Below are 26957 nucleotides of genomic sequence, written 5' to 3'. Positions count from 1 at the left end.
TTTATTCGGCGTGTTATTGTGTCTTAATATAATGTTATGTTTCGTTACTATATATAAAAAAAAGGAGAGGAAGTTACTTTAGATTTTTGAAATTTTGGAATTTTAAAAGTGTATTTTGTAGTAATTCTCCAAACTTGTTTTTGTGATAATTAAAGTATTTACCTTTTCAAATAATGTCTTTTCTGAATATGATATGTTAATAAGTTTTAAAAGTAATTAATTTAATTTTTGTATCTGATTGTTGATTTTTTTTTTTTTTTTTTCTTTTCAGTTCACACAAGCATTCAAATAAAAAGAGGCAAAGTGAAAGGAATACAGAGAACATTTATACTAAACGTACATGCTTTGGAGGTAGATATCTTCCCACTCCATTATGGTGTGATGAAATGAAATTTAATAAATGTGGATATTGGCCATCTAAGCAAGCTGAGTTGCGTTTATGTCCTGATAAAACATATGAAGATAATGTAAATAATCAGGCAGACTCTGAAGATTCTGATCTAGAGACTCGTATCCACAATAAAAGGTTTCAAAAACCGGATCATAGCTCTAGGACGTTAAAAAATAATCCTTGTAACTCATCATCAGAACCTGGAATGTCTCGTGAAAATCCTGCTACTGTAAGCAATAGTGTTAAATTTATAGATAGTGGTAGTGACGATGACTCTAAAATAACTATGCAGAATGGAGCCTTGAAAGGAGGACGTCAATCTCCAGATCTCTTTTATTTCAACAGGAAAGTGTTGGGTCGTAAAATAAAGAAAGTTCTTGATAGTGATGATTCAGACGAGGACAGTTGGCATATTGGCTATCGTAGTCGTCCGCGAGTATTTTCATCATCAGATAGTGAAGATTCAAAATTAACTAATGGCAAAAAAAAATCTCTGGATGCCATTCCTGCCAGTAATGCAGATAAGACATTTTTCTGTGGTGACTCGCGTCAAAATAACAAACATTATGAAACTTTGCAATCATCAAAGATATCACATTTCCGTGGTTATGGTAATGAATCTCGTAAACTTTCTTCTGCATCGAGCTCTAAGAATCAAAATAAGGGTCTGTCGAAAAAGTCTCATAATACTCATTCTGGTTGCAGAAGTAATTTGCCATCAACTAGTGTATCCGTTGATCCATATGGACCCAGCAATAGTACTGCTAGCACATCTCGTCGAGGAAGAAGTTGTGCTAATGGGATTGAGAGGAGCTCCCGCAGATCTGGGTCACCACATCCAAAAAGTTTGCGCTCTCATCAGCGAATAAGCTGTAGCAAAGGCAGGCCACCGAGTTCTACTCGCTCACGAAAAGATAAACTCAATCTTGCTGCATCTTATCCAGATTTGTTTGATGCAGAAGATAGTAGTGAGGTTGAATTTTTCACTGCAAACTCTTACTCTGATACAGAAACTAGCGCAGAAGCATGCGATAGCAGGAAGGCAAACGAATCGTGTAAAAATCACCCTGATCCTTTAGTTGCAGTTTTCAATGAATCTGTTAGTGATAGTAGTTCTGAAGATGAAATAAGTGTTGTGTTCTCTACTACAACAGCAAGAAATAATGAACAACGAAGAGGTGTTCCTAGAGCAATAGGTAATATTCATGTATATTTATGCTAGGTTATTTTTATTTGCATATAGACAAACTACAGTATTGTTTGGCTTACTGTAAATAAATACAGTGTGTTCCAAAAGTCCGGGAACACTTTAAAAATATGTTTAAATAAGTTATAGCCAAACAAGTAGCATTGCAAATTAACAAAGTAAATAATTTTAGAGAGTAAAGTTGTAAGTTTTAAACAACACTCATTTTACAACCAAGACACTTTGTGCCACATGTGGCAAGAGTTAGATTATTGTGTTGACATTTCTAGGATCACACATGGTTCCCACATACAGTGTTTGTAAAATGAGTAATGTTGAAGAAAACTTACAATTTTATTCTCTGAAATTATGTGCTTCGTTACTTTGTCATACTACTCGTTTGGCTACAATAAATTTTTTAAAGTGTCTGCAGACTTCTGAAATATGATGTGTAATGGTCATAAGTAATGCTTTTATGTATTTTAATTTTAGATGTATCATTAATATGCACTTTGTTCCGATTTGTGAAGTGCACAACTTTTAATAATTCGTTAAATCGGACACCCATAATCCGAAATGATCTATAATACAGACCTCAAAGCTACAAACTTTCTGCGCATGTGTCGCGTTGACGCATGCGCGTAAGACCTTTATGGCTGCGAATATGCGTGTGCGCATGCGCAAAATATGTTTACGAATTCGCGTTTAATGTTTAACGGATGGTATAAGCTAAGCTAAAATTATCTAATTCAGTTAATGTTGCAGATTGTGTTGTTCCTTAATCTTCGAATTGGATTCGGCTTATTATTTTTTGCAGACTGTTAGAGCAATTTTATAAAAGTAAGGTTGAACTTTCAACTATGTCAAATAGAATTTCTGATATATATTTACTAATATGTAAAGGATCTACAAAACAAAAGTATGATTCGAAGTCCATTAAACAAAAAGTGGAATTGCTGTAAAAAATGGATAAAGGCATATCCTTTGTTTATCTAACCATTCCGAAATCTGTTTATCAATTTCACGCTGCTCTCCTTGTGTGGGGGGCGGGGAACGTCGCGGCGCGCAATGAAATGGAAGTTGATCTGTCAGCACTATCCTTATCTTCAGGGCAGATGTTTTTATTTTATTTGGCTTAGAATTCCTTACTAAATGTAGTATTTCATCTGGATGTACTCCATCTTTGATATGATTTAAATCAAATTCCTCGTCATTATAATTTGCTTCCGATAGCGAAGAAAGTGACACAGAGGTCACTTTCTTCGAAAACGAAAAAATTTCAATTGCAAATTAGTCGGTATTCTCGACACAGCAATTATAGGACTTGAACAGCGGAACTTTGTAACTGAACAAGAAATTATGTCAGTTTATAGAATTAAAGAGAAAGTATTATCACATAAAAAACGAAGCAACTTAAACAACTTACATTGAAAGAAATGTTTAATAAAGTAAACAAATAAATATTAAGCTTTTTTTTTGTAAATTTTGATACCATTTAGATCATAATTGTTCTTTATTTCATAAATTACGGTTTCATATTTTTAATTTTATAATTTCTGCATGCCATCTTACCAGATTTAAACTGATGATCTATAATCCGGAAAAATCGATAACCCGGAATCGCCGAAGTCCTGATGAGTCCAGATTAATGACTTTTGACTGTATCAGATATAAAGTGCAGTGAATTGAATCTAGAATTAACACTATTGCTTCTAATGCAGAGCTGTTTGTAAAATTTACCTAAATATTCACCTTTTTTTGTTATAGCACAGCTGTTTTTTCTCTCATATAAATTTCAGAGTTGACTTTTTGGTAGTGTGCCTTCTAGTGAGCGAGTATATTGTATTGAAATATGGCTGAAGCCTGTCGTTTGTATATAATTTGCTTGAGATGTCTGTCCAAACTGTGATTTGTGCAAATACCAAAATAAGTGCTTCTCCAAAGCTGTAATCAATTGATTTTGGTCAAATATAGCTTGAATTCCGGATTTTTTACCTTATTAAGTCTGGAATTTCTGAAAAATATGTAAAATCAAAATCTTTTTCAAATTTTGTTTTGGAGCGAATGTATTGTTCAGATTACATAAATTTAAAACTTTTAAACTCTGTAAATTTTAATTTGAGGTCAAACTTCTTGTGTGAGAAAACTAAGTTTGTCTTACACAAAAAAAGTTATTCTTATGCAGAAACAGAAAAACTGATTTTGTAAAGCTTCGGGCTAAATTATTCTGATTAAAAGAATATGGAAAACAGAAATACCCAAGCGTGACAAACTTAACCCTCTGGGCGGCCAGGGTTTTCTCTAAGAAAGCACAAATTTCCCAAAACTACTATGAGAACAAATTATTTTTTTGATTTTAATGCAAAAACTCTCATGGTATTTCATACCTGGATTTGTTTTCTTTTGATATATTGCCTTAATTTCGTTGACATATTTTAATATGGGCGTATATATACGTTCTTACAGATATTACAATAAATATTCTAGGCCGTATATATACGGCCTTGCCACTTAGAGGGTTAATTATATCTGTTATTATTATTTTTTTCCATTCAGTCGACATTAATTCTGTCCGAGTTGTAAACGAGTCTGAGTGAAGTTACAAATATAATTTTTGAGCCTTCAAACTGTGTTTCTTCAGTTCAGATGTCATAATTTTTACTTTATTGCTTTATATTATTTTTATGCTTTTCATAATTTTTACTTTATCTGTTTTATGGAACAAGGCTTTTCAAAGTATGAGTTGCAATCCCATGTAGCTAAATTTAGGGGATGCAGAAATTTTATCAAAACTTAAAAAATTCTGAATGACACAAAATTAATTCAAAACCAATTTGGCAATATATTGCTCATACTATATATATGTGAGTACAGAATAAAGTACTTGTGCCAGCTGCGGCTGATCGACTTATAAAGGCCTGAAATAGGGGGAAAAAAGATGTTTTGAGATTTGTAGTGCTGTCAACAAAAGGTGTTTATTTGTATCAAGTTGCGTAATTACAAAATAAATATTGATGTAGCATGTCATTTTACTGTGTTCCAGTGATAATGCCATTAATGATGTGTAGTATTTTAATGACAAAAACACATGAACATAGTTAACACGAAGAGAACATAGAAAAATGAAAAGAAGTAAGACGAAAAAGAGAGTCCGTAGCATCACACAAATGGGGTGACATCACGTCAAACGGTATCACAAAACAGTCCATAGTTCTATTGCTCTGTCAAATTGCGTCATCGTGCTACTTCTGCTCTCGTCTCAGTGGCAGAATCATCTGAATCCTTTTCACACGACTTGCAGAAGAAGTAGTGTGACCTCAATTGGTGACCGTGTTGCCAATCTCGGGTGCAAGAAAAATCTTTGTGCCCACTCGGGCATCCCGACGGACCAGACATTTGTGGCTGAGAAGAGGACAAATGATCTGAAAAAAAAAAGCAGAAAAAGTATCTTTGTGGTGAATGCTTAGTTTGTGCACCGCCATTTTATCTTATCAACAGAAATTGATATTATGGTGGGGTCTTCATGGCGTATCTAGGACGAAGTTTCAGTCAAGGTTGTATTGATTGCCATTTAGTCTCTAAGCTTGTTTTTATGAGCAGGTTCGCGACGTTTCTTATATGGAGTGTGTTTTATTGAGCTTCAATACTTAAAGCATCTTTTTCATCATCTTGCTGTGTCTCCAATTTCTTTGAAGTCTTTTGAAGTTTTTTTCATTTGTGCTTCCAAGCCCTTTTCTTTCCTCTCTTGGGGTGTGAAGCAGCTAAAGAATATAAAACAGTAATTTTTTTTGCCAGTTATTTCAGCATTCTTTGTTGCCTCAAAAGCTTCAACTGCATCTTTTTCATGTATGTAACTTATTGTAGCGTATCGATAAACAGGTGATAAATTTAAAGTTATCTAAGATGCTTTTGGAAAAAATTTAATTGTAGAATTGGCTGGAATGTCAGAGACAAGTAATTTCATTAGATTATATCTCTTATCTTCCCTTGCTGTTTTTGGTCTATTTTTGCTTTTCACACCTGCAAAATCTACTGTAACAGGCTGACTTCATAATTTTTTCTCTTGCAATTGTGGTTTTCCTCAGCTTCACTATTAAATTCTAAAAATGCATATAGCCCACCAGCAGCCAAATTATAAAGTTGCTGAACGCTGGTGTTTGGTCCGAGGTTCGAATCCCACGAACGGGCTGGCTGCATAGGCGTTTTGGTGTTTTTCCCCCATGTTTAACGTGTATACGAGCCAGTTTCCCCACGAAGGCATCCATCCCCTTAGGCAGATAGCCCTTGAGGCTTTGCCTTAATCACACACACACACATACTAAAAATGCATATAATACCTTTCGTTTCTTTGCATCTTTTGCTTTCATCATCAAGAGTCTTCTGTGAAAAAAGAAGCTTTTCAGTGTTCGGAGACTTTTCCGTTTTCGGAGTTTTCTCTAGTTTCTGTACTTTTAGCAGGTGTTTCCTCTTTTGCTTGTTCAGCACATACTTGTTTAAGCTGATTCAGTTTTTTTTTTTCACAGTTTCTTCAGTATTCTGCACATTTTGTTCCTCATCATCATTAGCTTCATGATTGCCATCATTGTCATTGTAAACATCATCTTCAGCAAAAGCATCATCTTTGTCATTGTCATCATCATCATCATCATCATCCATGTCGTCATCCTTCAAATTGAATTCTAATTTGGCATCATCATCTTCATCTTTAACTATTTTCTTTAATTGATTTTCATTTTCTTTCATGTCCGTGTTAACTGTATGTGGTTTGTAAGGAGTAACAATATGTTGCATTTCCTCGTGAATATCAGAATTCGAGATGCGTGAAAGATCAAATGGAAAGGTTTGATCATCTGTAACATTAGCAACATTAACTGCTTTCCCTTACAAATTTTTTTGAAAAAAATTACAAAAAATCATCACAATTTTTTATTTTATTATTAAATACAACGAAACGAATCAAAATATGTCGTTTAAGTTATTTTTAATTTTTTGAAGGTGTGAAAGCATTTAGTTTTAATATTAGTGTACTATCTTGAGCAAAATTTTTCAAACAAGGGACAAGACAAAATGATACCTGACATTCTACACTGCTATGTGGTCTCTTTTCTTACTGGCTTACCACTGGAATCTCTTTCAAGGGAACATAGAGTACAGTGTCTCGTTAGATTTGATTTTGTTTTTAAATATTTTTTTTTTCACCTCTTCATAATCACTATCTGAAAAATCATCACCATTATTTTATTTTTTCAACGCATGTATCCTTCTTTATGTATTACTAATCTACAAGCCGAAGTATACTTTATAATAAGGAAACACATGACCAGTCCCTTGAAAAGAACCGCGCAACCAACAAAATTTCACAAACTGCCAATCAAAGCTGAATATTTCCTTCCATTTCCTCCAGGCCGAGTAGAGCCGTGATAAAACAAATCGTACTAACAAATTCTGCTTCGCCTGAGTTTTGACGGGATAATAATTAACTGTAATATATATGAACCCGAGATAACTCAGGATAATCAGGCAAGCGGTTAACAAAAATTTGATCATAATTACTATTGCATAAAAGAATACCGTCTTTATCAAATGTGAACTGAGTTTGTTGCAAAAAGTCAGTTCAATGCAAAAAGTCACGTCAAGAGGAATCACAGTCTTTTACTTACATGGATTTTAGCAGGTAAAATAGTGTTTTCAATTTTAATGGAATCCTGAAAGAATCTAATGCTTTGAACTGTGTCTCCGCTTTCTGAGAACATAATTCTGGAGGGATGTAATGGTGGAGAACCAATCTTACGGTATGTTTCCTCATTAATCAGCGTGGCTTGGGACCCACTGTCACATAGTGCAGTTAATGGGGTTCCTGCAAGTTGAATATCAACATGCACAGCGTGTTTGTAAAAATTTTGCACAGAAAGTTCGTTTACAGTGCCATCAGGTGTAGAACATTTAGGAGCAGATTCCATGGTAGAACTACCATAATTTGGGGGACAAGTTGGCATAAACATGACTATAATTTTTGCAGCCATAAAAAAATTTGCCATTAGATTTATTCAGACAATTGACACTTTTATGCCCTTTTAAACCATAGGAATAGCATACTGGTTGAGTGTCTGATGTACGTTTATTATCAAGTTTAACATTGGGAATTATGAGGTTTCCTCTGAGTATTTTGCCTCAAATGTTTTGAACTGTTAAAGAGGTTTTTTTTTTTTTTTTTTTTGTAAATCTTCAATTTTCCTTTAAATTCAGGAATGGATTTTACAGCCATATAAAATTATTTTGTTTGATGAATCAAGAATGCAGTTTATAACATACTCAGTCAGAGAAGAATCATCAGTAGAATCTGTATGCACAAGATTTCGCGTGGCTAAAAAATATTCTTGTAGCATTTCAAATGGTTTCATAGGCTGAGATTCCATTAATAAAAAAAATATATCATGCACAACCCACAGTAAAATTAAGAAAATATAATTTCTTAAAATGAAATGCTGAAAAAAATGTATGTAGATTTATGAAATAGGAAAAAAAATGTAAATGATGATGATATAGTAGATATCATTACGATGCAATAAGTAATATTTCTCAGCATTGATGCAGGAAGAAGTAATACTGTTTCGCTGAGTAGCATATTAAAAAAAATGCAGTAAATTGCCAATTAATTCTTTTTATCACTCTATTCTATTCTTTGATCTCTTAGAATCTGTAAAATGTTCAAAATTGTGTAAATACAACTTAATTGTGAAAATTTTAAAATCTTAAAGGTCTAATATTTAAAAGTACAAAGTAATTTTCCAAAATTTATAAAAAAATCAGAAATTTTAAAAATTGATACAAATTTTATTAAAAAGATTTTTTTCTCACTCTATCTGATGATGAAAACAAGTAAATTTCTGAGATATTTTAATTTGTTTGTTAAATAAATATATGCATGGAAATTATTTAAACATTAAATTAAAAGAAAAATCTAAATCAAATTTTGGAAAAAAATCTCCTCATTGTCGTTCACAAAGACTGCGTGTAGAAAATATAAACTCGATGGTAAACTGGATGTTGGAAGTAGTTCAAAAATTGATGAACTTCCTACTATTGCCACAAACACCATAAGTAGAATAAATAAAAGCATATTTGCCTGATTAAATAACTCAGTTTCAATATGAGTTAATTCATTCAATGAGAAGTAGCTAGAACATACTTGATTGCAGTATATATATATATATATATATATATATATATATATATATTATGTTTAATATATTTATTGATTTAGAAGGTATGCTTCTGTTATTTGGACCAAATTTATAAATGTATGTATGTATGTGCATATGTGTGTATACACATACATACATAAATGTATATACATGCAAATACATGTACACATACATCCATATATACATGCATATATTTCTTAATCCGGTCCTGGTAAGAAAAGAGTACCGAAAAGAATTAATTAAGAAAGTTTTAAATAAATAAATATGTATATTTATGAAGCTGTATAAGAATTATTTATATTTATCTTCTTACTTCATTCTTTAGATTAATTGGTTAGATGAAATGGAGCAAGTGTTAGCATTAACCTATATAAATGTGTGTAGTTTTACCAAGAGAATATTTCTGAAAAAGTAGTGCCTTATGCGACATCAAAATTCAAATATTTCAAAATTTTACTTTAAATATATTTTCCATAGAATAAAATACATATCTGAAATGTAGTTCTTAATTTATTTCCTTTCATATGTGACATTTTTTAATATACGTTTTTGATTAATAGTATTTTAAAAAAATGTGATGTAGCATGTGGAAAAATAGAATTAAAATATTGTATTATTAAAATCTCAAATACAGATAGATTACATGGGAGGGGAACATCTCGTGGTCAGCCTACAGTAGTGTCATTTTCTCCTGATCCCGTAGAGCAAGTTCGGCAGGTGGAAGAAGATGAAAGAATAGCTCGAATACTGCAAGTAAGTTTTTATAGTGGAATTTTAATGTCTGTAACAAAAGCAAACATTTTATGAGTTGTAATGAGCTGATTATATAGGTTAAAATTCCTGTTTAGTTAGGTCATTTGAATTATTCCTTACAAGTATATTTTGAGCAGTATCAGAGTGCACACTGAAAAAAGTGATAAGAAATAAAAATTCGCTTCTGGAATGTTTTTTAGTATTTATGTAAAACTATGATGAAAAATTTTCATTTTACAGCTATAGTTTAATCTTTTTAGCCCAGAAGGGCTATTAATTTCGTTTTGGCATTTTGCGTTGAAAACTTTAAATATCTGTTCAGTTTTGAAACTGTTTTTAACAAATATTACAGCCCTGTATTATATTTAAAGGAATTAAATAATGAAGAATCTGCATAAATGTATGTATGTTTCTTGCATTCTGATAAAACTATTCAAATATTACATTATTCAAAATTTGATGGTAGCTAGAGCCATCAAATTTTGAATAATGTACGTTTCCGCCTGAATATGGGCATCTGAAAGCCCAAATTTGGAATTTGTTTTATTATCTATTTCATATTTTGTAAAACTTTTAACGAATTTTTTATTAACAAACTCAATGATTTCAAAGCGAGCAATGGCAACACTGTACACACACAACAACAACAACAACAACAAAAAAAAAAAAAAAACTCCAGTGCACGAGACTGTGTATCAAAAGTTCTGAAGATATGCTCATTTTAAAATTATTTTGTGATATTGCTGTTGAATTGAATTTTACTAAGAATATAATATTTAGTAAATTTTATGGTTTAAGTGCGAAGAACATATTTAATAAATAAAGATAACAAAATGCTTTAAAAAAAAAAAAAAAAAAAAAGAGTCCCCTTGGGTGTAATGCAAAATTTGAAAACTTTCTTTTTTTTTTTTTAAGTTTTAAAGCATAAAGTAAATGCATGTGCATATAAGATGTTAAAATTTTTTAACTTGAACTGTATTTGCTAAATGATTTTTGTCCTGGTGTGTGTGATGTGAAGCTTTATGTCAGGTTCAGTGAATCATTATTGTACCAACTAATTGAAATAGCACACAAATTAGTTTGAATATATTACTGTACATTTTAGATTTAAAAAAAATAGGAACTTAATAGAAAATTAACATTAACTTAACTGCGGTTCTTTGTGCATGAGATATTCAAAATTATGCAAGGTTCTGAAACACATTCAGCTTGATATGATGTGCATGCTAATAACTTCTACAGCTGATTTCATATAGCATTTGTACATTTAGAAATTACTAAGTATGTACAAAATGTTTTGATTTTTTAATTCTGCTTCAGCTCATTATATTTTGTTATTTTCGAATAGGCACTTTAAGACCATGTCTTTTCCCAAACCATGACTCATAATTATGGCAGCAACTGCTGTGGGAAAAAATTCAAATAATTTAATTTGCTAAATTCCCTAATTCATACTGTGCAATGTATTGTAAATTGTATTCATACTGTGCAGTGTAATGTATAAGTAAATTGTATAAAATGATAATCAAATGCTTTTATTTAATGATCAATTAAGAAATACAACTGACATACTTAATGAAATTGAACATTTTAACTATAATTATTGATCCAACCATGCTGATTTAAATATATTTCTTTAGGAAAAAAGTCTTGGTTAAAGTTTTTTTGTTTTTGTTACAATTTCCGTCAATTTTAAAGTAATTGAATTGTCCTCAATCATGTCCTCAATCACGTTGCAAATCAATTTCCGAAACATAACGCAAATACATTTGGCAGCCAAAAGCATTCTAAAGACTAGTAAATACCAAACTATGAGATTTATCCTAAAACTTGCAATGAGATTTCTGTAGCTATAACTTTCCATTCACAGTTGTTTGTAGTTGTGGATCAAATTTACTAGTGGAAATTATCAACAGTGACTTCAAATATTCATCAGTTAATTTGGATCATAAATATTTTTTGTGTATTTAATTTTGGAGACTGGTTTTTCACACAGATATATAGTTCCAAAATTGGCAAAAATGCCAAGAGTAAATTTATGCAACTGATCCAAATGTGTGAGCTGAAGACCTTTATAAAATTCCAGCAATGATGAGCTTAAATATTCATCTTTAAAAAAATATCGCTACTCTGCAAATCAGTCATTTCCATTTGAAATTCAGGGGCAAGCCTTTCTGTATTGGCATTGAAGTATTTTGGAAAATCTTAATGTTTCCAATTGCATCAAAATCTGAAAAGCAAGACTATCAGTAGTGGTACACTTTAAGTTGTTGGAAGTTGTTGACTTTAAGTTACATTGAAGATTTTTTTTGAATCCTTTAAAAATATATTCTCCAGAGTCCATGTCGTGAATGCCATGAACATCAAGAAGCCTTTCATTAACTTCATAATTTTTATGTCTTGCGAATAAAAAGTAACACCTGAACGGTAACATCTGTTGACTCATCCAGGGCCAAAGAGAGTGCTGATTTTTTGTTGTGTAATTAATATGTTTTCTGCGGTATCATCTGCTTTTCGAGCTGCAGTGTTTACTGACAAACTAATGTTAATAACTAAATAAACTATTTCTGGATATATTTCTTTTGCTGCTATGATGCAATCCTTGATTATATCATAGTCAATTCATATCAATTCATAGTCACTAGATAGTTTTTCATATTTCGTTATTGAATTAACTATGCAGAAACTAGCATGAGTTGCTGCTTTCATTTCCATTGTCAAACAACAACTGCTGAAATTTCAACCTGGATTTCAAAGATTTATATTTTTTTAACCATAGGATTCCTGTGAATTTGAAGTAATTCTGAGGTTGTTCAGTCTTATAACGATGTTTTTTACTGTATTCTTTTAGGACATATTGTTTTATTGAAAATTATACACACATTGCTTTATTACTTGACTCAATCATGAAATAATGATATCTCCATTGCTCTAAATGTTCTGCACTCGTTATCTATTTGTTTCTTTTCCTGCCATTCTTAAAGTTGGAAAGTCCAACTCTCGATTGTCTCCTGTATTTATACCATGTGTCATGGCCATATTCTCCTGATCCTATCATGTCTATTAATACATCTTGCTTTTGATGGTAAAATTCCATAACTTTGAAAATAATTTGCTGTGCTGTAGAAAGCATATCCCAAATTTTAATCATTTATTTTTCAAAATGTGTCAGAAATTTACAGCAATAACTGTTAATTTATGTTTTTGTTTATAAAAACAAAAGGTGGCTTAACACAACATCTAGTTTTTAAACATCAAGCTAGAACTTGTGATACAGATATATTTGTGTTTTCATGTATTATAACTTTTTTAGGCAGTGACTACTCTTAGTACCTACCATTGTGGCAAAATTATCACTCCCAAAGCCAATGATATTACTTATTGGAGTGTTCTTCGTATAAAAAGATCTTTTACAGCTTGATAAAGCCTTCCTGTATCACAATATCTAACATTAACAGCTGGAACTTGTGATACAGATATACGCTGCTCGACATTGAAAATGCAACACCAAGAAGGAGTGGTCAGAAAGTGACAAAATTTGGAAAAAAGACAGAGACAGCAAGCAGCAATAAGTGATCGTTATTTCAAAATGATAGTCAGAATACAGAGCGAGAACGGCATCGGCTCAGTAGGATGTAGGACCACCGCAGACAGCGATGCACGAAGAAACACGTCTAGACATAGAGTCATTAAGAGTGTGGATGGTGTCCTGAGGGATGGCTCTCCATTCCCTTTCAAACATTTGCCACAATTTGTCTTCTGAATGAGGCAGGGGCAGAGTCTGCAAACGGCGTCCAATCACATCCCACTCATGTTCGATTGGTGACGGGTCAGGAGAGTACGGTGGCCAGGGAAGCATATATACCTTGCAGAGCATGTTGGCAGATGCGAGCACTGTGTGGTCGAGCGTTATTCTGCTGAAAAATTGCATCAGGCAGCCCCTGAAGGTAGGGGATTACCACCGGCTGCAGTACATTATCCAAGTATCGTTGGGTTGTCATAGTGCCCTGAATGCGAACTAGAGGTGAACTGGAATCATAGGCAATAGTGCCCCAAACCATTATGCCACGTTGTCGCGCAGTAGGGCATTCCACAGTTACTGCCGTATTAGATCTGTCTCCACGTCGGCGCCACACACATATGCGGCGACTGTCACTGGATAAACAAACGCGTGAATATTCATGCTGCAACTTATTGCTGCTTTATCAGGTTATAATGTTCTATGAATCTATACACCTTAGTTCATTTTGCACAAATTTTACGTATTAAATAACTAGGAACATCTCTCCTTCCATCATCATCTTTTTTGGGCACTTCTTCCATTACATTAACTGGGTTAGAGTAGACTGAACCCTTGTATTATATTATCGCGAAGTTGTTATTTCATTTATGGTAATCTGAGTTGTTGAATGTTCCGTAAATATACTTTTACCTAGAATTTAGCGTTCCTTTGATTTTTAAGTGAAAATATATCGATATGTACGTGGACAAAGGAATTGTGCAATGCCAATTTTGTGCAATTCTCTGATTTTTTAAGTGAAAATAGGTCGATGTGTACATGGATAAAGTCAAGGGAGTGTGCAATGCCTAGCGCAATCCTATGATTTTTTTAAAAGTGAAAAGAGGTCAATGTGTACATGGATACCGAGTTTGTGCAATTCTTTGACTTTTTTTGGCTTTGTGTAGCAGCGATTTTGGGTACACAAAGCTAAAATAACAAGTCAAGGAATTGCACAAACTCGGTATCCACGTACCACCAAAAATCACCAATTTTCACCAAGGGGTACCCATAAATATACTTTTACTCATTAACTGTATTTTGGAGTATCATGTGTTGCTAGCTTACTTGTTTGTATCTTGAAGCATCATTTATCATCCAAAATAGTTTTCATTTAGAAAATTTGTTTATGATCCAAGGCATTCTGAATCAAGGTTATACATTATGCGGATAGAAAAATTAGAGTACTTCTATATCAGACGTGTTTAATGTCCAGTATTGAAGCATTTATTATTAATTATATTAATGATGTAAACTTTATAAAAATATAGGAGAATATTAACCACATGGTTTTTTTTTTTTTTTTAATAGTTTAATTTGTTATTCTGCTAACAAGTGTATTATGATTTAGAAGATATTTGACCCATTAATTGAAATGTGGATTAAAAACAGATTTGACGAAGTCAGTTTGGTCTCAGACGAAGACTAGGTGCAAAAATATTTTTTGATCAGACTTTTAAATTAAATAAAAATAATGCCTCTGGTGTTAAAACTACCAATAGTTATGAATTAAGAGATAATGAAAATTGCTTTTAAGTATATAGAAGTAGCATTTGCTATTTTTTATACTAATCTTTATTTTTTCACAGGCTCAGTTTGATGCTGAAATGGGTCCTCAATTTTCTTCTGTACATGCAAACCCTCGTATGGGCCTTCATGTATCAGTAGACAGTCATGAAGAGGTCATCGATCCATTTGGAGAATCAGATAGTGAAGAGCCATTCAATCCATATGTCATGGCACCATCACGTCGAGGATACAGAGTGCCGCATTTGTTCAGCAGATCAAGAACCTCAAGTGTACTGGCTATATGTGTATTTTTTCTAAACATGCTTTTTAAAGTTAAATTTTAATTATTTAAAAATTTTACCATCTTACCATAAGCAAAATTGTCCTGGTTCAAGTGGTTTTTTTTTTTTTTTTTTTTTTAACAGTGACAGAAGTAAATTGCTGGCCATTAAAATTATGAGAAAGCTGCCTTGTTTGCTGATAAAACATGGCAATTAGTTCTGTATCAACCTTTAATCTAAATCCAATCATCGAAAATGAAAATGAGGATAGTCACGTTGAAATAAGTAATTCAGAACAGAATGCTAAAAATGATCTTAATAATCTGTTAAAATTAATTTAATATTTATTTAATTTTATATTGATGAGTTGGATTTTGAAGGTTTTTTATAAATAAATAGAATCTATTTTAATTATAAAATTCTGTTTATGTAATGTACATGTTCTTTTTCATAATATAATAGTGCATGTTCTTTTTCATAATAGTGGGTTCTGTAAACTTTGTTTATGGTGATGAACAAAGTTTACCGAACCCATGAAAATCATGTGCATTAGAAATCAGCAGAGTTCATTTTTGGGAAGTTCAAGGCAGGATGTTTGTTTATTTTACTTTTATATTGCTGATTATGTTTTAAATGTTATAAAATATCATTAATGATGATTACATAAACATGGAAGGTAATTACTGATTAAATGAATATTAAGCACCATGTTTCAAAATGTTTTGCTGCTGCGTGGTGCAGCTTATCCATTATACTTTTTTTTAAAGTCAGTATCATTTACTAGACAAGGTGGCTTATCTACCCCAAATTACTGTGTTGTTGTTACTAATCCTCAAGTCCAGCTTCTGCTAGACAAGGTTTAGGAGTTTATTCACCTTCAAAAAGTCATAAACTAGCGTAGGAGACTCAATCAGGTCGTTGTAGAACAAACCCAAACACCTAAGGATATGTGCCAGAGAAGCCTGCTCGTTGTTACATTTCGGACAAATTGGGTGTGTTTTTTGACCTCCCTGAAAGGCAAGGCTTCTAATGGCCACTAAGAAAGTGGGAGAGTGCCATCTGGGTGGATCTGTTACAGTTCACAGTGAGGGATCCACCAGGGGTTTCAATCCGGTACCAAGAGTGTGTCGGAGGGACAAGCCAAGTCATTTTATCAGTACGTTTTCTGGTAGAATACAGCTCAAGGTAAGTCAGACACTTGGAAGTAGCCAGAGTCTCCTCGGCACTCTTCTTTGCCTCTTCATTTCCCCAAGTGTCTACATGTGAGGGAATCCACTGAATATGCACATCACAAGAGGACAAGACTGTTTTAATTTAGTGAGAATTTAAGTTCCAATTTTGTCACCAACGTACACCAGTTTCACAAATGTTGAATGGCATTACCAGATAGCTTTAGGATCTAAAAATGACATTATATAGCTCAGTTCCTCATCGATAGCAAAGAGTTCACTTTTAAAAACTGAGCTAAAATCAGGAATTCTTTTCTTTATTTTGACAATTCCATCGGGATCTCTAATAAGTACTCCACTGCCAACGTGGGAATCCTCATTTTTGTTACCATCAGTATACACAAGCGTAGTGCTGTTTGGGATGTTATTTATAATTTCAAGGGCAAATTGTCGAAGGCAAATCAGCGATAATTTTTCTTTGTGACCCTTATGGAAACTGACCCTTGGAAGACACACTGAAGGGTCAATGCATTACTTTAAGAAGCATTATTCTACCATAAGGTCAAGTAAGTGTCTGTTCTCAGTCTGACTAAACGAGCTGTGTTTCTCAAGTCTTTTGTTGTTATGCCAGTGGCACAATAAATCCGAGGTACAATTTAGGGGACCATATCTGTAAAGTTTATTGTAATACTTCACTAGGCTCGAGTTCCTTCTGAGACTCAGAGGCTGAAGGTCTGCCTAAAACAGGAATGGGCAAATTACAGCCTGCAGGCCAACTCTGGCCCGCCGGAAGGTTCTATCCAGCCCATGGATAGAATTTTAATGTTGCTAGTCCGAGGCACATTAAGAGAAATATATATTTATATATTTTATATCCATCTCCTTTTCTACTGTTGTTTAAATATAATTTTTTTCTTTTTACTTTCTCTATTTCTGTTCTACAAAAAAAAAAAAAAAAAAAAAAAAAAAAAAAAAAATTGACGGAAATAGCAAACACAGACAGCTTTCAATCGCTAAAGTGTTAAAAGCAGAAGTTCTTTGTTAGTTATAGCTGTAGCTATGCGCCAACAAGCGTTATCTGATTTTTGGAGAGCAGACGCACGGGAATCCAATATGAGTGAATTAGACCTCACATGTGGCAGACTGTGCATTTTAAGCTCCAGCCAGTGGCTTTTTCTTTTGGTGCGAGTTCTAATATTATTGATTGCGTGTGGAAAGATTGCGGACTTGTGAATAGTGGTGAAATTATTAAAAGTATAGCATAGCTATTGCTTGTTTTGGTTATTCGTAAAATTTTTCAACCCCAAAATGGCTACAAAAAAACGTAAAGTTGATTCAGAGTGTTGTGCTTTTAATGATGAATGGACCTGAAAATATTTTTTTACAGTTGTAAAAGATTGAATAGTATTTATAAGCTTCACGACTGCATCAAGCACAGTGTGTGTCATCTGCAGTGAAGCTGTAGCAATCTTCATAGAATATAACATTTCCCGTCATTTCACATTTGAGCATAAGAATTCCAATTACGAAGCAATGTTCGAATATGAAAGAAAACAAAATGCAGAAAATCTTTATAAAAAATTATCAGGCTGACAAATTTTTTTTAAAAAAGAAAGTAAACAGTATCCAAGAAGCAACTACATTGTAGCATACACTATTGCTAAAAATAATAAAGCTCTCAGTAATGGGCAGTTCGTTAAACAATGCGTGCTCCAAGTTTGTGATGTTTTATGTCCAGACAAGAAAAATAATTTTGAGACTAAGCTTATGCTTAGTCTCAAAATTATTTTTATTAAGTTATAAGATAAGCTTATGCTTATCTCGAAAAACAGTAGAGAATCGAAGACATCGATAAAAATTTGACATCACAGTTAGAGTCAAAGATTGGCCAGTTTAAATTTTGCTCCTTAGCTATGGATGAAATCACTAATATAAATGATACTGCTCAATTAGTATTATTTTTAAGAGGTGTTGATAAGAACTTTGAATTTACCGAAGAACTGACTTGCATGCGTTTATTAAAGGGAACTACAACGGGATGTGATATTTTTCGTGAATTTCAGGAAGGGCTTTTAACTCTAAAAATGCCTATAACAAATTTATGTAATATTACGACTGATGGGGGGGCAAATATGATAGGGGAAAAATCTGTATTTCTTGGACTCTTCAATCAAAACTATCCTCGGAACAATGTTGTCTTTCTACATTGTGTTATACATCAAGATGCTCTGTATAAATCTGCAGTGAATATGAAACCTGTGCTTGATGCAGTCTTGAAGCTTATAAATACTATTCAATTTGGTGGGCTTATCCAAAGGCAATTTCGAGATTTTCTTCAGTCCGTGCAATCTGAATAGTCTGATGCATTGTATTACACGAAAGTAGGATGTGCTTCCGAGTGAGTTTGACAGCTGAAAGACAACATTGTGTCGTTCTTCCATGAGAAACAGTGTTTTGTGGAGTGCAAAATGTTAGAAGATACAGAATGGCTTTTTGACTTTGCATTTTTCAGATATCTTCTTTGTCATATGAGCAACTTGAATGTCAAGATGCAAGGGAAAAATCAATTTATCTACAATATCTGGGCCCATCTTAAAGCTTTTAAACTAAACTTAATCTTTTTGCTGGGCAGCTACCTAAGAACTGTCTCATTTCCCGAGGTTAAATTCAATACCCTCAGTAAATGAAAAGAAGCTTATGAATTATGAAGATGGCTTGAAAAACTGCATTTTGAATTCAAAAGCTTTGAATTCAAACAGAATTGGATATTTTTACTATGCCTTTCAACATAAACTGGGAAGCAGTGAGGTCAAGTTTTCAGCTTGAATTAATTGAGTTGCAATTAATTCAGCGAGCGGAAATAGCAGTGAGCGGAAAATAGGAAACTTTCTTTTCTATTCCTTAGTCTCTAACCTGAAAATTATTAAAGGCGACCCCCCGAAAGGCAAGGTTTCTTCTTTTGCAATCCCAAATCAAAAAGCTGTGGAAGTAGAAATTAATTGTTACTATTTATTATTATGAAATACTTATTTTATATATTAATTTGTTTCTGTATAATTCGCTTTATGATCGAATAATCAGTAGACATATTTTCTAAGTATAAATCAAAGAAGTAACTAGGCAGGATTCTGGTACTTTGGAATGAACTTTGCAAGTTAAGAGAAATCGTGGTATATTACTTGCAGTTCGTAATTTTCATAATATTTCATTCCGTAGCGTTTAATTTTGTTCATATATTGAATCTCTTACTAGCTTTTACATTAAACGCAAGTCCAAAAATCAGTCCTAATATTCAATTTGAAATTAATTTCTTAATGTGAATGATTCTTAGAATTTAATATAACATGTATTTCGTTGGTTCGCTATAAACGGCATATCACTTTTGAAACTGTTGCCACCAAATAATTTCACCCTGTATTATTTTTAAAGAAATTAAATAAGGAAGAATCTTCATGTTTGAATGTATAATTCTCACAATGTAAAAAACGATGATACCTGCAACCTGTGCAGTCGCACCAAGAGGCAAGGTAAGAGACAGAAACATTTTTGATTTAGAAGCACGATTGACATTACAAAATGGCAAAGTGAAAGGTGGATTTATTTTTGCTTTTACACTAAGCTGGAGGGGGGAATCATTCATAAGTATTAATTGCTAACTCCAGAATACATGCTTTTCTTTCTTAAGGACACAAAATCATTGACGTAAGTTGAGCCGTTGTGGCATGAAAGGACTTTGCCCAACCCCATGTTGAAATGCCGTTCTAGTCCAGGAAACGCAAAGAATTTATGGCACCACATTTGGAAAGAAGAGATTTCCTTTAGGAGAGATTCCGGCTTGGGGATCTTTGAATGAATTCAAAGTCCGAAAAAAAGGGGGGGGGGAGTTTTACGACAGGCTACAAATACACAGATGCTCAAACATTAAATGGCCAAATATTTCAGTTAATTTTCAATGTAAATTTAATGAAAATTTTTTCATTTAATTTATTGAAATTTATTACTTTTTCACTCATGGAGGTAGGAAATGGAATGAATGAATATTTTTACTTGAAATAATGAGTAAATAAATATTTATTCATTTTTCATATCAAAATTTTCTCAAATTGCAGATAAAATGCAGGTTAGGAATTCTTTAAAATCCTTAATCGAGAATTAAATCTGAAAGCACAGAACTCGTTTTACTTGATTTGCTTTAGAAAAGAGAAGAGCTGTAGTGTTTCTTAACCTGTAAATTACCCATCTACCAAAAATTTGCTAAAAACTTGCTAAAAATTCAATTCAGCTAAACTTTTAATCCATTTATCTGAAAAATCCAAAATTATCACCATTAACAATGCAAATGTCTACTAATATTAATTTAATTAAATATTTTTATGATAAATATGAAATATAATCTATGTTTCCATACATTATGAAACATCATAACAGACCAAAATTAAAAACAAAATTTTTTAAACACATCCTGCGCTGTGGTGCAGGATCGATCAACCAATCAATCTGCTTGACAATCGAAAATCAATCGACTTGAATGGAGCACATCAAGATTTAAGAAGCGTTTCTATTAATATGCAAGATATGAGAAACAAGTTTGAAGACATTATGAAAGACGCTGAGTTTATTGCAAATAAATGGGGCATAGAAACTAAATTTGAAAAATAAAAGAGAAATAAAGAACCTAAAACACTGTCATTGTTAACAAATACGGAAATTATTAATAATGTTTCAAAAATAGAGAAAACATATAAAGAAAGCTTGCACTGGAAATACAACTTTTATTATTTATAAATACTTTCAGAACAGAAATCCAAAATTTGAAATCCGTTAAGAATTTAGCTAAATTAGCAATGGTAAAATATTATGACATGACAAGCAGTTATTCGGGAGTGTGCAATTCACTTATATTGTATTTATCATTACCTGTAACCACAGCCACGAGTGAGAGGTCATTTTCAATACTGAAAATAATAAAAACATATTTAAATAACAGTGTGACACAAGATCGGTTGTCAAACCTTTCACTATTGAGCGTTGAAGCTGAGATGGCTGAGAAAATGGACGTCCAAGTATTGATAAATAATTTTGCGGAAATGAAGGTTAGGAGATTAGGAGACGCAAATTTTAAAAGAAGGATTTTTTTCTTTATGATGAATTTTGGCCAGCAATGTTATCAATACACTTATTGAGGGAGAAAAAAATTAGAGAAGAAGAGCAGTACTGACTGAGGAAAATTAAAAGGAAACAGTAAAAAACTTTAGCATTCATATTTTTTATAAAAATCATGTATTCAAGTAGTTTAGTGTACCAAAAGGTTTTTTAAAAAGACTGAAAAGAACTTTACCCTACATATTTTCTACAAAAATTGTATGTTCAAATAGTTTTCTTTATGGAGTTTATGATAAATATGTTTTATATTTAACAAATGTATCATTTACATTATAAGAGTTCTTATTTATTACTTGTATATTATTGCATAAATCATGTTTGTAACTGTACGTTTATCAATTATCTTATAACTAATTATTTATAAGTTTGCTAACTTAGCGAATTAGTTTGCCTATCTAAGCGAAAAAACTTAGATAGGCGCAGATTCTATATAAAAATTTGAAACATTAGTATGTAAAACTTCTTGGATTTTATATAAAAATCTCCGCAAATCTAGGCGTTCTTCCTTTTCTTAATGCTATTCGTCGAGATGTTCCTTTTTTATATAGACTTATTCATTTATTATCAGTATGCATCTCAGTGAAAGGAGAGAAAAATCTGTCTCTCGGAGTCACACAAAAAGTCTTAAGTAACTGAATTAAAATCATCTGACGTCAAATACCCAGACTAAAGCAAATTTTTTTTTCACCAGTTGGTCAAGGGAAATTATTTTCCTTTTTATTTTCATGTTACGTACGCTTCAACTGGTTCCCTAAAAACGTGCTTTTATTTTTTAACAATTAATCCAGATGTGATAAAAATCACCATGAAAACATTGGCTCCTGAAATCCTTAATTTTTTTTTTTTTTAAACTTTTCGCTTTTTTTTTTCCACATTAAATTTATTGGGAAAGGGGCCCAGCAAAATTTTTTGCATAGGGGCCCAAGAGTTCTAGTTACGCCACTGAACATCACAATATCTTTTGGGCAGCTGTTACGTAAGCCAGTTATGACACGAGAGGCACTAAGCTGTACTCTCTCCAATTTCTGGAGGTTAGTTGGAGATGCACAACAGTGAATAGGAAGGCCTTATTCCAAGATGGAATGGATAATAGCTGAATAAGTAGCTCTTAAAGTTCCTGCGTCAGCACTCCAATCTCGTCAGTATACTAAGCTGTTTCCTGCTCTTCAGCACTAATGCCTCCACATGCTTGTTGCTAGTAAATTCGGGATCTAGAGTAAAACCAAGATATTAGGTTGTCCGGAAAATTAATGCAGGTTTTTAACCTATATCTTTAAAGTATCATAACTCAACTCAAAGACAATTTTATTAATTAAAATAAGCACCAGCCGAATCAATGCATTTTTGGCAAAGAGATATTAAGTTTATTTGTGCCGGTAAAATAAAATTCTGGAGTTCTGGACGCGATAAATTTGTCAAAGGCGTTTTTGACCTCGTCTTAGTTTCTGAAGCATTTCTTCTGCAGAATGTTATCCAGATGTTTGAAAAAGTGGTAATTGGTTGGCGAGAGATCAGGCGAATATGGGAGAAGAGAGAGAGTCTCGTATCCCTGTTCGTTCAATTTTTGTAGAGACAGTTGCACGACGTGTGGCCAAGCATCGTCATGGAGAACTGGCTGCTTTCTGTTGACCAATGCCGAGCACACGCGTTCCAATTTTTGGTGCATTTTGTTGATTTGCTGACAATATTTATCTGCCATAATCGTTTCGCCCAGATTTGGAAGCTGTGGTGGATGAAAGCGGCCGCAGACCACCAAACAGTAACCATAATTTCCTTTTGGTGCAAATTTGGCTTTGGAAAGGTGTTGTGGTGTCTGACCATGGTCCAACCACTGAGACGAATGTCACCAGTTGTTAGAGAGAATCCACTTCAGCTGAAGAGCGTCAATGATGCTTTTGATCTTCCAGGTCAAATTCTCCACGACGAAACTTGAACCATTGAACTGTAGTTCATTAACACATTTTTAGCCCCATACTTCGTTGACATTTCGAGCCGTTTGTGCGGTACTGTGGCCTAGCTTATATTCATAAAAGTAAATTTGCAGAAAATCCTGTTTTGACATCTAAACAAAAACACTTAGTAAATATTTTTTTAAAAATTATTTTGGAACAAAATGATTATTATAGAAATATAGAGTGAAAATATAGCTTCAAAATGATATATAAAACAGTGTAATTCAAAATATTTTCATTGATAAAAATGTACAGGAAAGATAAACAATTGCAAAAACCTGCATTATTTTCCGGACAACCTAATATTTAGGATGTTTCTCGAACTTGAGAGGTATATCAGCCATAAAAATTTTTGGCTTAAATTATACAACAGCTTATTAGTAGTAAAAAAGCTGGCAATAGATTTAGTTGGATTAAAAATCAGCTTATGATCTTTGGAAAAGCTCCACATGTGTGCTAGGGTAAAATTAATATTAGACTCAATTTTATCCACATCTGAGCCAGAGCTCCAGAGGGCAGTATCATCTGTATATGACTCCACATCTCTCCTTTATTACTTTTTCAGCACCAGCCAAATACAGGGAGAAAAGAATAGGGCTTTGAGGTACTTCTTGACTCATCTTAAAGCTATTTGACATGGTAGTATTAAGCTTTACTCTGAACAATCTGTATCTCAAGAAATCATAGATCCAAGATAAAGGCCTTTCCATTAATACCAAAAACCTTGTATAGTTTAAGAATCAATTTATGTTTCCAGACCCTGTAAAATGTCAAATGTTGAAATTACAGTAAATGTTGTAATTCTATTTGAGGATTCATGAATAAACTCAAAAAATAATTTCTGCAGTTTAATGTTGAAATAAAACATATAAATCTGTATGCTTAGATTGTGTCTTTTTTATAAACCTTAAAATTTTCTTTAATCATATGATAGATTGATCGATCAGATGATGAAGAGGCATTCCTTCCATATATCATGGCAACGCCTCGTCGAGGATCCGGAGTGGGACGTTCGTCCAGCAGACCAGGAACCCCAAATGTACTGGCTATATGTGTATTTTTTCTAAACATGCTTTTTAAAGTTAAATTTTATCTATTTAAAGATTTAAAAATATCTTAGCATTAGCAAAATTGTCCTGGTTCAAGCGTTATCTTTTTAACATTGACAGAAGTAAATTGCTGGCCATTAAAATTGCAATGCTAAATGCAAAAGATAACATGCTATGTTTATTTTAGATGCTTTGTTGTATGAAAATGAAATCTTTTAAAATTTCAGGTACATTAAACAACAGAATGTGCTGTCATCATTATCAAATGTTACCTGTACAAATGGTAGTAACTGTTGTTGTATGGCAAGACACAGAGACTGTGAATGGTATTTTGGGATATCACAATATAGGCTGCTGTAATTTGCTGCCATAGTTTATCTTTAGTAATGACTGGTGATAACTGTCACATTGTTGTTTTTGACAGTATAGATCAGAAAGTTTCAGTTGGGGAAACTGTGAATATGCTGGTTACATTGGGCCTATTACTGTGTGTCAAAGAAGTGTTTGATGTTATTTTGTTAGTAGATAGTTTTAAGGTGCTTTTTAAGATACAGTCAAACATCATTAATTCGGACACCCATAATCCGGAATGATCTATAATCCGGACATCAAAGCTAAAACCTTTCTGCGCATGCGCCGCGTTGACACATGCGCATAGGCGTATACACGTGCGCGCAAGACCTTTTACTACTGCGCATATGCGTGTGCGCAAGTGCAGAAAACATTTTCGCGTGCGCGTTTTATGTATAACGGACGGTATAAGCAAAAATTATCTAATTATCTATTTCAGTTAATGTTGATGATTGCATTGTTCCTTAATCTTCGAATTGGATCCGACTTATTATTTTTTGCAGACTGTAAGAGCAATTTTATAAAAGTAAACTTGAACTTTCGATTATGTCAAATAGAATTTCCGATTTTGGAGCTCCCAAAGGATCGTACAAAACGAAAGTATGTTTCGATGTCCATCAAACAAAAAGTGGAATTGCTGCAAAAAATGGATAAAGACATGAAAAATGTGACAGAGAGGTTAGTGAAAACGAAAAAAGTTCGATTGACAAGTTAGTCGGTATTCTCGGCACAGCAATTAACGGGACTAGAACAGCGGAACTTTGTAACTGAACAAGAAATCATGTCTGTTTATAGAATTAAAGAGACAGTATTATCACATAAAACGAAGCAACTTAAACAACTTACATTGAAAGAAATGTTTAATAAAGTAAACAAATAAATATTAAGCCTTTTTTTTTTTTTTTTTTTTTGTAAATTTTGATACCCTTTAGATTATAATTGTTCTTTATTTCATAAATTACGGTTTCATATTTTTAATTTTAGAATATCTGCATGCCATCTTACCAGATTTAAACTGATGATCTATAATCCGGAAAAATCGATAATCCGGAATTGCCGAAGTCCCGACGAGTCCAGATTAATGACTTTTGACTGTATAAGGGAACCAACCATATAGACCTTAGCATGTTTATTATGTAATTTTGAGTTATCAGAATGCCAAGTGTGTATTCTAGATGTAAATGGGACTTGCATTTAATTTCACCCCATATTATGAATTCCAGTGCTGGACTAAAATTATGACACATAAGACAAAATTTCAGCGAGTGCTTCCCATAGTGACTCCTTACGGATGTATGATGCATACAGAATTTCTGCCAATTTAAGCTTGCAGTTTTGATTAATTTAAAATTTCTTAACTATTTTTGACATTATCTTGGATACTTTTAGAACATTTAAAGTCGCTTTCTAGGTTTTACTCTGTGTCCCTTTTGAGATCTTTTAGGTATATATTGAAGCTGAAACAGTAATTTCTGTTTGTAGTTGTATTGATTTCTGAAGGGATGTATTTACTTGACAAAAATGCAGGGAGTAATGGCCTGAATTTTCTGTTTGGAAGAGATAAACAGTTAAGGCTCAATGGCATGAAGATTAATAGTTCACCCTGTCCTGTTATTTGCTAACACGTTCGCTCACTGACGTGCTGCCGCATCAGCATGGAGCTACCTCATATGCAAGTGACGCTCTAGGATGATAATCAACTGTGATAAGTTATATGCTTTATCTTTAATGCTGCTTTGGAGGTTGAACGAAGAGGTTTTGGAGGCATGTTATAGAAGCATTATTTTTATATTTTAGGTGTGTGGTTTTTAAATTTTGTGTTTCAATTTTTTTATGTCTTTTTAAAAATGGTGGATAGTACAAGTATTGTCAGGCCTTCACAGATTAAGAAAAGGGAAGTAAATAAAAAATTGACTTAAGCCTAAATATTAGAATTACTAGAAATTCTGATTATGACACTACAGACAATGAAGATTACGGTTAGGATTCTATGCGTGAATCAGAAGGATATAGTGATGTTGCAGGTGAACACCATAGAAATGTCGGATTCTGACACAGAAGACGCAACCCAGAAATTCCCGGTAATCGGAAAGAACAGTCTTGTTGACTGGAAACGGATTTAAGTTGTATGATAAGTCATACATTTAACAAAAACTGAGTCCTTGCTAAT

General features: G+C 32.9%; 1 protein-coding gene across 3 annotated transcripts in view; it reads left to right on the top strand.

Annotated features, from left to right (window-relative positions):
• Positions 1–26957, top strand: part of LOC118201014 (uncharacterized) — a 68742-nt gene that overhangs the window by 14426 nt on the left and 27359 nt on the right. For all 3 annotated transcript variants that reach the window (XR_004760181.2, XM_035373027.2, XM_035373025.2), the window contains exons 4-7: positions 272–1587; positions 9417–9535; positions 14903–15112; positions 24322–24426. Coding sequence is in view for 2 of the 3 variants with exons in the window: in XM_035373027.2 (XP_035228918.2) it covers positions 272–1587; positions 9417–9535; positions 14903–15112; positions 24322–24426 (1750 nt within the window). In the remaining variant the exon portion in view is untranslated. The remainder of the gene's footprint in view (positions 1–271; positions 1588–9416; positions 9536–14902; positions 15113–24321; positions 24427–26957) is intronic.

The sequence above is a fragment of the Stegodyphus dumicola genome, chromosome 2, assembly GCF_044657685.1.
Source record: "Stegodyphus dumicola isolate Sdum_Otavi_A_Nest chromosome 2, ASM4465768v1".
Lineage (NCBI taxonomy): Eukaryota > Metazoa > Arthropoda > Arachnida > Araneae > Eresidae > Stegodyphus > Stegodyphus dumicola.
The sequence above is the reverse complement of the archived record's forward strand: the minus strand, read 5'-3'. Positions and strand labels throughout refer to the sequence as shown.